Below are 13,052 nucleotides of genomic sequence, written 5' to 3' on the forward strand. Positions count from 1 at the left end.
CCCCACCGTAGTGGGGTGGGAAAGCCCACGCACGAGTGGCTTTTCCTGTAAGAAACACCTTGGGGAAGCAGGAGGGGAATGCAGCCAGGGAGCGTCCTCAGCTGGAGGCAGAACCCAGGTCCCTCCTCAGGAAATGCCTTTTACCCCATCTCATGTCCTTTAAAGGCTTTTTAGTGGTTTTCTCCAGAAACATGTATGCTTAATTTTCCGGTTACTTATTCTGTGTTTCTTAAACACGGTTTAATCCTCCCTAATATTCAGTTATTGGTAGAACAGAGCGACTTTGCTTTGTTGCTCTTCCCCGGGCGTTGTGGCCCTGTGGCAGAGGAGGGGATGGTTTCACCAGACCCTGGAAGGTTGATTCATGTGAGACCTCATAGCTTCATATGTGCAGCAGCCACATGGTGACTGTGTGTGCACTCAGTAAAACCCGCTATTAGCAAATAACTCCAGTACTCTGCCAGGGTAAGGTTGGTAAAAGGCCTTAAAGATAGTAGTGTCAGCAGAGTTGCTCACCACATAAGTAACTGGGCTTGTGCCTCTGCCTACAGCAGTTACATACTGCTAGAAACACAGCTTGGCAAAGGAAACCTTGTGGGTTTCGGCTGGATCACCCATTCAGAGACCAGAGGAGCTCCAGCGTGGAGACAGAGCAGGACAACAGTGCTGTCCACAGAGCCACTGGGCCACTCCTCTCCGTGGCAGGGATCACCAGGTTGTTGCACTCTGCTTTGTCTTCCTTCAGTCTTGATTTTTAGAACTGAAATTTTTTAACTTTTGAAAAAAAAAAAAAGCTGGCACTTCTTACCCCCCTCCTCCTGTATGTGCATGAGTATACAATTATTTCTTTTCTTCCCAGGTTCCCAGCATGGGGGTTTCCAGCTGCAGTCCTTGCAACTTTTGCTAGCATCTACTTTTTACCATCTCCCATTGATCCAGAACCGTTCATGTATGTTCCTTCATGTGAAGTTCGGTAGCATACTTGTGTTTATCAGGAAATACCTGTGCTTTCAAAACTACTCCTAAACTTTTCATCCCGCAGGAGGATATAAAGCATGGTACTTAAGTTCATATGCAGGAAGAAATCGTGTTTCTCATATAAAACTGGAAAATAGAAACACTTCTTAAGTAAATTTCAGGCCAAACAATGTTTACCAGTACAGTGTTCATACATACATGTAGAAAGATTGTTAGTAGATCTCAGACTAAAATAGGGAATAAAACTCTCTAAGGTTATGGCAATTTTGTGTTTGCATTGATTTTGGGAAAAAAAATATACAATCTCCTAAAAAGTCTATATTTTTTTTAGCCTGGGCCTGCAAGCTCCACCATAATTGTTAATTTAGTTTGAAGTAATAGTTTTAACAAATACTGATAGTTTTAACAAATTATTTTTTAAAAGATAATACCTTGTTACTAGTATCTCTGGAATAAAGTCCTATTGCTTTTCCTTCAAATCATTTTATAGTCCAATGTTGTCGTTTATTACATCTTACTTATAATTCATTTGGTGCAGTTTTGAAAAGCCACCTCCTGCCTTGGTTGGATCATTGCAAGTGAATAAAAAGCTTCAGAGTGGACAAAGACTCTTCACAGGACAACTGAAAGGTCCTGAGTCTTTTACTGTTGATGATGAAGGTAAGTAGGTAGCTTCCAAATGGGTAAAGTTACACATCTGCTGCACTTTATACATCTGAAACATCTGCTTGGTCAGGTTATTAAAAGAGAAGACTTAAGAAGCTAGATCCAAGACCTAAGAATTAAATACAAAGACAGAAAAATAGGAATGTTTGCTAAATGATTGCTCCAAAAATATTAAGATAATTGTGTGTTCTTCCGTATCTTCACATTTGTAAACATTTTGTTATCTGCTGCTCCCAAGGACACAGCAGATGTCCTACTGCTATATTAAAAAAACACAGACCCACACATAGGTGACATACAGAAGTCTTACTAAAATACAATTTTAAGAAGGTATAAAATGGCATATTCATTAAAAGTAACATGTAATAATAGCTAAAGATTTTTGTGGGAATTCTTCCAAATGTGAGTCTTAAGCTTGGGCTTTTGACATAGAACTAGTGATAAGCTTGCTTTGTTAGTTTTTTTGGGGTTTTTTTTGTTTTCCCCTCCCCATTTCAAGTCTCCAAAAGCAATGTTAAATTACTGCTCAAGCTCAGTCACTGAGTTCAGCACACCCTTATCTCAAAAGCTGAACACGGAGCCAAAGAGGGAAGGCAAATGGAGTTGTAAAATTTGCATAGTTCTCAAAAACATATTTTTAGAGTAGCTCGGAATATAAGAGAATTTTCACTGTAATATAAAACCTCCTCTTACCTATGCACATAATTCATCTGGTGGTCTGGCAGCTGTGAGGTGGCAAAATGGTAGGTGCAGGAACCTTACAGATGGTAGGAAGCAGAGGGCTGAAGCGGCGTGGAGTAGCACGTTCCAACAACTCTCTTTCCCAGGCTGTGACCAGAGTAGGACAACAATAAAAGTTCAAGCCAAATAGAGAAGAGACATTGTGGTCTTCTGTTTAGGACACAGGTTTAGTGCTGTGGACTTGGGACTTACCTGTTCTGGAGGAATTCTTTTCCTCTTGGTGTGTAAGTGGATGAAACAGATGCCTGCAGTAGGCAGTATGGAGAAGTAGGCAACTCCCAGTTGAGAATGGCTTGAGCCAGGCAGTGCTGACACCTTCCCTTACTGCTGGTGCTGGTTTTATGGTGTTTTTCAAGGAAATAGTGAATAGCACAGGACGTGTTTGTCTGACAGATACGTCTTGCGTTGTGTTGCTGCAGAGGTGAGAAGTAATCATCTGGAATGTTCCTGTTTGCTGTTGTGCAAGCTGAAATTATGAGTGTTTTCACTTGTAACAGCATAGGCCTAGAAGGGACCTAGCTAAATGCTTTGCACTGCACTGAGGCATCCATTCCTAGCAAATGTCTTCTCAAAGCTGTTTCCTTCCTGCTTCCCTCAAAGGTGCTATTTTAAATTGTGTTTTTATTGCCCTTTTTGTTCTCCACCTCTACAACTTTCAGAAAGGGGAGTGGTCACAAGTGGAGTTTTGCAGAGTATATTTTAAATATGAGGACTAATCCTGCAAATGCTCCATGGTGCCAAATCTAACCTCTTCCATGATGCTGTATGAAGTACTGTCTTGGTTCTAGTTTTCTGCAGTGGGTTAATTCTACTGTGGATCTTCACTGAATTTAACAATGTTTTAGGAGACTGGATTCACACAGTTGAAATCATACAGTATGACCAAGGTTGTAGTAAGCGTTGTGGTGATGTTGCCTGATTTAGGTAAATGCTGTTTTCCATATGAATAAGGTAGGATATGATGGGTAATTAGAGTAGTTCTGTTTTGCCTTCACTTCACTACAAATATCCGTTGAGAGAAGTCTAGCGCAAAACCCGCTTGCACTAGCTGAGTGAATCTAAATATAGTATCATAACCTAGTGCATAGCATGATAGAAAACAGCATTACAAGTCTAAGATTTCTTTCTTTAAATACAGAATCTGGTATGTGATCAGAAATTTCAGCTGTTTCCAACATGCCTCAGGCGGCATTAGAGGGCCAGTATCTTTAATGGCAGCAAAGTTCAGCCCCTGTTTTTTCCCAGGCAAAGTCGTTGCATTGAACAGTGGCTCTGAAGTTCTCCGTTTGGGTCAGCAGGTGCTTTCTGTACGCCCGTAACCCTAGACAATTCTTTTAATCCAGATCTGACAGCTGCTACTTTGAAAATCTGTTCTATTTGCTCATAACATTTTTCCATAGATGTGAGTGAGCAGATGCTAGACATTTTTATATCTGTTTATCTGCTCTGGTGTGAGTGGTCATTGGACAAACTCAGAATCTGTGGGGTTTTAGTAATATTGGCACAAAAAAGGTAGTGTAACTTTTATGGAGTATCTTTTGACTCCTGTCACCAAGTGACATTTTTAAATATAAACAAGGCTAGGGTGAAAATGCAGGTTACAGGTAAAGCAAATAATGTCTACTTTAGTTTAAAGTACATAAATAAAAGACAAATCAGAGGAATGTTTCCAGACAGTTAATGGACTTTACACGAGAAGTGTATTTTGTTGAACAGTAAGTCTGGGATTGGTCACGTGCATTGTACTATTTCAGAGGCCAGACTAGTCAGAAGGTAGGAGGATGCTCTTTTTCAAAGGTGGAGCTTAATCCCAGCCAGTGTTTTTCCTTTCATAGGGGAACACAGAAGTTTTTGGAGTTACAATACAATGTCAAAAGATTTGAAGACCATCTGCGAGGTTTTTGCCTTGATAATTTAAATACTTTAAAAGCAGAAGAGAAAGCAACTGCTAAGCAAGTATCCAATTAAAAAAAATGCTTAGTCCTTGAATGCAAATTTACATATTTTTGGTATTATTTTGGTGGTTCAAAACCAAAGCAAATGATCACAGCTTAGAAAAAACCCCAAAACAACACTTGGGTTTTTTTGCCTAGGATTTTAATGTCCTAGGAGAAGGGTTACTTTCTTGGTTTGGATCAGTCATTGTAATGTTGTCCTTTTGTCTGCTGAACATCCTGGCGAGCTGATGATGTGGCAGAGCCCTCAGGACAAAAGGTAGCTAATGTGAGCGCTGCTAATGCTTTCGCTGATTTTCAGTGACAGTATCAGAATACCCCTGTGAATCTTTAGCCCTGTCCTTGATGCCTTTGTTTGCTACTAACCCAGAGGAGTCTTAAGATAGCTTTTAATGTGTTATGTTTATTGAAAATAAATATATGAACAGTTGATACTTTTTTCCTAATCTCCAATTTATTATTGGTCTTTCTGCTTTATAAAAATGTATTTCAAGTAAGCTGTATGGTTTCCTGTCTGTTTCATTGTTTTGTGTGCACACAGAACATGCAAATTAGGAGCAAGAAGGAAACGCTGACAATAATGAGAAATGTCCTTTTATAGTAAGTTTTATTTGCCTTGGTCCCTTTTAAAACAGTCTTATAATACACTTATTTTAAGGTAATATCTATACTGGTACTGTGGATGGGAAACTGTGGATGATCAGTGGTGACCAGCTGCGTTTCATTACTCAAATGGGGCAGGATATGCCTGAATGTGGTGAGTGACGGTTTTGATGTGAAAATTACAACGAACTTGTTTATATAAATGTCACTGAAGGAGAAACAGAAGTGCTATTTTAGCTGCTGTTAACATTTTCTGATTCTTTCATGCAAATTTGTAAGAGAAGCCTACTGCTTCCATGTAGTTTTTCTTCATGTAGGCAGGATTAGGGCAGAACAAGCACACTTCTCTAGCCATCAAGACTGACTTGCCATGGATTGTCATTTAAATCAAGAACAACGTTTTATGGAAGTCCTTCTATGAAAGCTTTTTGAAGGGTGGTCTGAAGACATGATTTGTCCAATTATTTACCTGCCTAAAGATCAAAATGTATTTTAGAAACTGTTCAAATTTTACAAAGGAATTAGAGACTAGTGTATCCTGGTACCATCACCAGTAACTGGACTGCAAGGTTACATTTCTTTCCTTGCTTGTCAATGAGGAAGACAAACACTGAAATGTTTATGTTTTTACCCTGTTCCTTTCTGATGAATCAAGGAGGCCTGAAAGGCCATTAAAATAAAAGCAGATTGGTGACCTAACCATGTGACAGTTGTGTAGGTGCTTTCCCTGTCCCTCAGGTCCCTGTGCTATGGGCTAGTCTTGGCTGAATTTGAAAGAATTCTCAAAGGAAGATCACTGTTTTGAATCTTATGTAAATAATTGACTATGTGGAAGTTAAGAAACCAAAATTGAGACCAGTTGATCCATTTAGAGTGAGACCAGAACTCAACTGTTAACTCTTTGGCAGCTGTCAGTCAGCTTGTGTTACTGGGTGTTGTCCCTCGCTTACTGGAGTACTGGGGGGAAAACACGTGTGTTTGGAGTGGAGGGCATTAGCTCCTCATTAGCTCATTTTGACACTACACAAAAGTGGAGAGTGTCAAACTTTACTAATGTCAGTGCTCTCAGGAAAACAATTCAGTGTAAAAATACTAAACACTGTAGATCTGTTTTTTGTAGTTTTACCCAGGGAATACTTACACAACTCTCATGTGACCTGTGGAAATTGTGCCCCTCAGCTGAAGGGAAGAAGTTAGTTAAATCTTTCCTAAAAGTGTTTTTTTTCCTCCCATCTTTTACCTGGGGGATATAAATTAAACAGCAACTAATCCATTTTGGTTTACTGTTCAGTAATCCTGCCAGCTCTTCAGTCATCTTTAAAGTTGTCTGGGAAAAGAGAGTAGAGCTGAATTTCTCTGAAGGTTGGGAGCAATTTTTTTCTTACATAACAAGGAACAGAGATGACTAGATTGACGTTATACTGTCACTTCCTTTCTAAGTTACTTCTAGTGGCAGTTAAAGGAAGCTTTTAGGGATCTGGTTTATTCAGGGATGATAGTTTAGTGCTTTCCAGCCTTTGCATTTCAGGATCTTCATTTTTGTCAGCCTCCTGGTCTTACACATCATCCTATTTGTATCTCAGGAACTCCAGACTATGAACCAATATGTGGCCGGCCCCATGGAGTCCGAATGGATCAGGATGGTAACTTGATTGTGGTGGATTCTTATTTGGGCCTGTACAAAGTCAATCCAAGGACAGGAGAGAAAACCCTCCTGCTATCGAGTGGAAAAGGTGATGCTACAGTTAACTGGGGAAGTAGACTGATCTTGGGTTTGGTCCTTGTGCTTAGGTATAAGTTGTAAACATTAATTAGGTCTCCCCTCAGTCTCCTCTTTTCCAAGCTAAAGAGCCCCAGCTCCCTCAGCCTTTCCTCATAAGGGAGATGCTCCACTCCCTTAATCATCTTCGTGGCTCTGCGCTGGACTCTCTCCAGCAGTTCCCTGTCCTTCTTGAACTGTGGGGCCCAGAACTGGACACAATATTCCAGATGCGGCCTCACCAGAGCAGAGTAGAGTAATGTTTACAACTATGTTAAGGGCAAATGTCATGAGGATGGAACCAGGCTCTTCTCAGTGATGCCCAACGATAGGACAAGGAGCAATGGGTGTGAGCTGGAACACAGGAGGTTCCGCTTAAACTTGAGAAAAAACTACTTTACGGTGAGGGTAACAGAGCACTGGAACAGGCTGCCCAGGGAGGTTGTGGAGTCTCCTTCTCTGGAGACATTCAAGACCCGCTTGGACGCCTTCCTGTGTGATCTCGTTTAGGTTCCTGCTCCGGCAGGGGGATTGGACTAGATGATCTTTCAAGGTCCCTTCCAATCCCCAACATTCTGTGATTCTGTGATAAGTTGGAAGATCAAGGCACTTTTAATCAGTTCAGATCAGTACTACTGAGTGTGGGGACGGGGGCTGCCTGAAAGCCCATGGGCTTTATATTTTTAAGATTTGTTTAACAAATAAAAGAAAACAAAAGCAGTTATAGTTGGCAGAGGCTTTTGGTTTGGTATGTGTTATGTTGAGCTGCAACCTGAACATACTTCCCTGCAAATGAAAGTAATTTGGAGCCTGGACTTTAGCTTGGGACACAGTAAGGATAGTGACAAAATAAGCGTTAACTATGAGATTTGGAATTGCAATGTCTGAAATCTTAAGCTTGCATCGATCTGAGTAATTTTGAATACTTGGTGGTTTTGTACTTACTTTACTAAGTAGTCATTTTTATTAACCAGGTGTGGATGGGCTGCCTTTCAAGTTCCTAAATGGATTAGAAATATCAAAGAAAAATTTGATTTATTTTACGGATTCAAGTAGCAAGTGGGAAAGACGACATCACAAATATGAGGTGAGATGAGGTAATCTTTGTAGCCACTTGTTCAGGCAGCTAGAGGGTTAATTTTTGTGATGGCAGCACCGTGTACTAGGCTGCAGAAGAGACAAGCTTCTTTCGATTTTTATGTTTTGGCCAAGCATGCTATGAATGCAGCATGTTCCAGCCCTGAGGCAGAGGATGGGCTGTGCTATTCTGTAGCTGCTCTTGGAAAAAAAATCCTCCGGGTACAACTACCCAGAGAAACTGTCATGTGATACACTACAGTCTGGATTTTTACAGCACGTTAGTTTCTCTCTGGTATCTGTCTACAAGCGTGCTCTTACACTGCAGTAAAAGCAAGGTAGCAAATTGCTGGTCTCCTTGAAGGTATCTTTTCTGTGTAGTCATAGCCTTTGAGTAAAACTTTATCTAGAACAAACTGCCTGTGAGTTTGTTTGAAAGCTGAGTGAGGTCACTGAAATTCATTGATGTCACAGACATAAAGTTTACACCGAGTCTCATCTTTACTACTAGAACTGTGGATAAAATTAAGCAAGGATAAAAATCATGTGAAGGGAAATATATTTTATTTAATGGGTGGGAATTGAGATCTAAGTTATTAAAGGAAAAAAAATGAATAGTTGAAATCTCTTATGTGTCACTTGATGTTTCCTAAAGCTATCAGAATTATTGTCTGGTAGTATATCATCTTTGCCATTTAATATTTCAGACTTGACAAGGGGTTGCCAGTACAAATGACAAAACATAAAGGCAGTTTTCTCCTCACAGTGCTTATGTGTATGTAATTCAAAGCTGCCCTGCAGATTTTTAGCAGAAGAAACTTCCTCAGGTTACTTCGTATCAGAAGTAAAATGTCATCTGTTTACTTGCTTTAGCAAAACACTTGTGAATGCTTTCCAGTTTGATTTGAAGAAATCAAATTGTTCACAGAAGCCTGACAGGCCTCAGTATTTCGCTAAAGCAGGAACTGCAGAATAACATGTTTTGAACTCTGGGCTTTATAACCCCCACGTTCCTTGATCAGCTTGGGAAATGACATCAACAGAATCCTCTGCTCCTTTAGCGGTGCAAGCTTATTGTTTCTATAAAGATACCATCTGCCACTCTGTAAAGTCTGCTTTTATCTAATTCATGTTAATACAACTTCTGAATATTTTCTGTTCTAACTGAAACCAGGTATTTTGATAGCCTAGTTTTTCATTAGATGTATTGATTAAGGTAATTGAAACAAACCATCTTGGTCGCCTCTTGGCCTATGACCCTGTAACAAGAAGAGGAAGAACGGTGCTCGGTGGCTTGTACATGGCAAACGGGATTGCTCTCTCTCCCTATGAAGATTACATATTAATAGCAGAAACCAGCATATGCAGAATCATACGGTATGTTAAACATCATTCTCCTCGTGGGTGTAATATAAAATAGTACATGTTACTTTATATGTTTTTAATCATTTTGTAGACATGATTTTCATGTTCTTACTTTTCTAAAAATATAAACTGAAGATGTGCAGCTATTGGAAACTTGGTCTAAATTACTGTTCTCTATTGCAAGAGCCACAGGTTCTCATTAATTCTAGGTACAGATTAACAGTTGCCCTTCCCACTGACAAATGTTTTTTATACCAACTTACTGATATATTGGTCTCTAATTCCCTCAGACTCAATTACAATTACCCTGATAACTCCATTATTACAGTTACAAGAGACCTCAGAGGACAAGTGTCATTGCGTGGTGATGATGATGATTAGCATAACACCTGATTTTCCCATTTTAAAGGGAGTCAGTGTTTTAACAGTTTTCTATTTCATGGAAGTTCGAAAGCCAGATTTACTATTAGTTTTCATTTAACAGGCACATTTGCTACAAACAGATTTTTTTTTTTACTAGAACAGGGGGGTACTCTATGCTACATGTAGAAAGATGATTTTTTTTTTTAACCAATCATTGTTACTCAAGTTTAGTTCCTCTTTGTACTTCTCTGTACTTCCTGCATAGTCCTTTTCTGCATTTTTAAAAATTCCTTGCATGAATCAAAATGATGGATCTTCCCTGCTGTTAAGCTTGCTGCACTTTGGAGCAGCCACCATAACTCATACACAACATTCCCTTTTTGCAGCTATTGGGTGAGTGGAGCTAATGCAGGAAAAAAAGAAGTTTTTGTGGACAACTTGCCTGGGTATCCAGACAACATCAGATTATCAAACACAGGCTTATACAGAGTTGGAATATCTACTACTCGCTTTCCTAGTTTCTTTTCTCCTTTTCTGGATGCTTTAGGACCATATCCATTCCTGAAGAGATTTATTGCAAAGGTAACTGTGACACTGGGTAGCATTAACGATCATTGTCACAAAAGTATTAACTTCTTAAGTATGAAAAAACTTGTTATTCTTCATTAGGAGACGCAAGAGACTGCTTCATCTTTAGCAGCCAGCATACCAACACATACTGACTTTTCTGGAACATTTGAGGATTGGTTTCTTTTTTTACATTTGTTTGTTAAAACACAGCAGTTCTACTACAGTAGTACCAAGAAGCCATTTATAAAGTTGGAAAATCGGTGTTGAGAAAAGTAGTCCATAGTTGCAAGCTCTCAGCCTATTGTTTATAGCAACATGATATTGTCAAGGCAGGTGAAGAACTCTTTACAGAAAATGTGAGAATATTGCTATAGGAATCAAACTCTGCCCAGTCATTCTTAACCATGGTTATTATTAACCATGCTACTTTTTCTAAGAACCATGCTACCTTTTCGCTAGAATTTGCACAGGAAAAATACTGAAGTGGGTGATTCAGTTGATCAAGTCCCTGTTATTCCTGTTTTTAGAAAATGGGTGGCTTTTGGCAGCTGGAATAAGTTCAAATAACTTCCACACCTTCTTGAGCAAGCAGGCACTGACTGTACTTTAAGATAAGTAAGTGAGCAGTTACTGGAGTGCCAGCTTTAGACACAGTCGAGTGGGTATTATCAAAAGATGAAGTGAGCACTGAATCTAACTAGAGCAACCTCTGGAAAGCAATAGATCAGCATCGCTGTTTCTTTCTAGTCATGGAATTTCCCCCCTGGCCCTCGAATGAAGTGTTAACACTGTGTATTTCTTTTTCTAAAACAGGTGACTCCTTTATCCTTCTACAGCATTTTTCTTCACAAACATGGCTTGTTCTTAGAAATTAATGACCAAGGAGACATTGTGGCAAGCTTCCATGACCCTGATGGTAGCGTTACTTGGGCTGTCAGCGATGTCTTTGAGCACAATGGGAAGGTGTATCTAGGTAATACAGAGCTGCCTTTTCTTGTGGTGCTATAGTAAACTTCATGGTTTTTATAAGCTGGAGCATCAAAAGAAAGATAGCAGTGTTGTTTCAAGCAGCCATTAAATATTTTTTTCTACTTAATGGAAGATTGCTACATCACTGAAGGAGAAATGAAACTGATACCGCATGGTTAAGCAGAAATGAAAATACAATCCAGAAATACTTGTTTTAGAGGCTTGAGAAGCCTCAGACTTAAAGAGGCTAAAGGTACCAAATCACATTACTCTGCAGTTCGGAAAATAGTTATGTATATATTTTTAAACAGTTGCATAGAATCATCCAGGGAATTCAACTCTGTAACAGGGATTGAGGTGAGTAAGTAGCACATATCTTACTGTTGCTCACAGTTCCCATTTCGGAAAAAAGCCCTGTGTAGGATTTTATTCTTCCTCTTTCCCAGAGGCAGAATGCACTGATTTCAGTTATGAACAGCAGTTTCTCCATTGTCTCTTCTGTTAAAGTTTTCCACCTATTCAGCTACATCAGTTTCCAAGGAAATATGAGCAGGCACAGCTGGCATTTAAATTTGTTCTTTCACCTCAGTGTTTCTTCCTGGTGCAAAGTAGTCATGTGGCACCTTGCTAGATGCTGTACATAAGGTTCCCTGTGACCATATAAAAGTTCACCAGTGGCCATTGTGAGGTAGCAGAGCAGTAAGCAGAGAACAGGCTTATAAATTAGGAGTTCAGTGTTTAGAAGTGTGACACAGCTTGATCCCAGGGAAAGGTTTAACTGAAGTTCAGTAACAGAAAATAGAAGTTTGATAGGCAGTTTATTTTTTCTTTCCCCAAAAGTGCAGCAGTGAACAGGGTCCTCTGGAAGGGCACTTTCTAAACAAACGTTCGAAACAGCAGAAGTTAAGTATGCTCACAACATGCTACAGCAAAGTATGCTCACGTACAGAGAGAGTGTAATACAAATAAAATCCATTTTCATTTAATCACAAGTGACAGCTGTTTCATTATGATGAAATAATTGTATTTAGCTTGTAGAATCAGCCTTAAATCTAACTTGATTGAAAGGTATTATACCTGCTTTGGGTGTGTGTTTGCATGTATTTGTCCCTCTTACAACTTTATTCCTCCAAATGAAGCAGCCCAATTTACTGGGCCTGTGCTGGGTAAGCATGTAGTAGCTGTAGTCACTTATGCTGAAGTGACAAAACTGAATGATTTTTGGTTTAGGATAATGTAATAAAGTTATTCACTGTATTTCTCCCTGTATAGTATCTACTTTACCAGATCAGGTCAATAAAATTCACAGCTCTGCTTTTGATAATAATGATTTAAAAAAATAATAAATCACATTTTACCTAAACCCAACTCTGTACTGGTAAGGTCCTTTAACACAAATGCCTTCAGTAACAAGGTAGAGATACAGCCATGGTTAAATAGCATATGAAGCAGAATAGCCAGGAAGACTATTTAGTTTTAAAATCACTTTGCTGGGAATTAAATCTCGATAAAGATCCTTCATAATGTATTTTAATTACTAAAGATAAGAATTAACACTGTTCATTCAAGGCTGTAAAAATACTCAGAATTAACTGCTTCATAGGAATAGACACCAGACAAGTGACAACAGATTCCTCCAAAAGCAATGGAAGGCAGGTGGCTGTTGGATCCTGTTCTTCTTTCCACTGTGCTTCTGCTGAACAGTTCTTAAGCCTTTATCAAAAGTGGGAGTGAAGCAGGTATTTTCCTGAACCACTATTCTGGTTAAGAAAGGACTGACTGAATTAATTCAGAGTTTCTATTTAATACAACATTTACTACCTGTGACAGCCTTCAGGTATAGTGTGGTTCTCTGACGGTGAGAGTGTAAGTCATTGAGCCTAGTTACAAAATGGTTTACAGGTGTGTGCAGATAGCAACAGTGTTAATTTGGGCAAAATCTGGTCACACATATTGAATAATCCATATAAATTCTGTCAACTTTCATGTTAGTTATTAGGCAAAAC

At 39.3% G+C, this 13,052-nt stretch overlaps 1 protein-coding gene across 1 annotated transcript; it reads left to right on the plus strand.

The window, feature by feature from the left end:
- Nucleotides 1-859: 859 nt before the first annotated feature.
- Nucleotides 860-11,085, plus strand: LOC104530194 (adipocyte plasma membrane-associated protein-like; the record flags this gene model as incomplete). Its single annotated transcript, XM_010174705.1, has 8 exons — nt 860-949; nt 1,517-1,638; nt 4,999-5,097; nt 6,527-6,676; nt 7,677-7,789; nt 8,996-9,156; nt 9,894-10,089; nt 10,891-11,085. Coding segments are annotated over 8 exons (1,126 nt in total), but the record flags the coding sequence as incomplete, so codon positions are not given.
- Between the last annotated feature and the right edge of the window lie 1,967 nt (nt 11,086-13,052).

Source organism: Antrostomus carolinensis, unplaced genomic scaffold (genome assembly GCF_000700745.2).
Source record: "Antrostomus carolinensis isolate BGI_N321 unplaced genomic scaffold, ASM70074v2 scaffold49828, whole genome shotgun sequence".
Classification (NCBI taxonomy): Eukaryota; Metazoa; Chordata; class Aves; order Caprimulgiformes; family Caprimulgidae; genus Antrostomus; species Antrostomus carolinensis.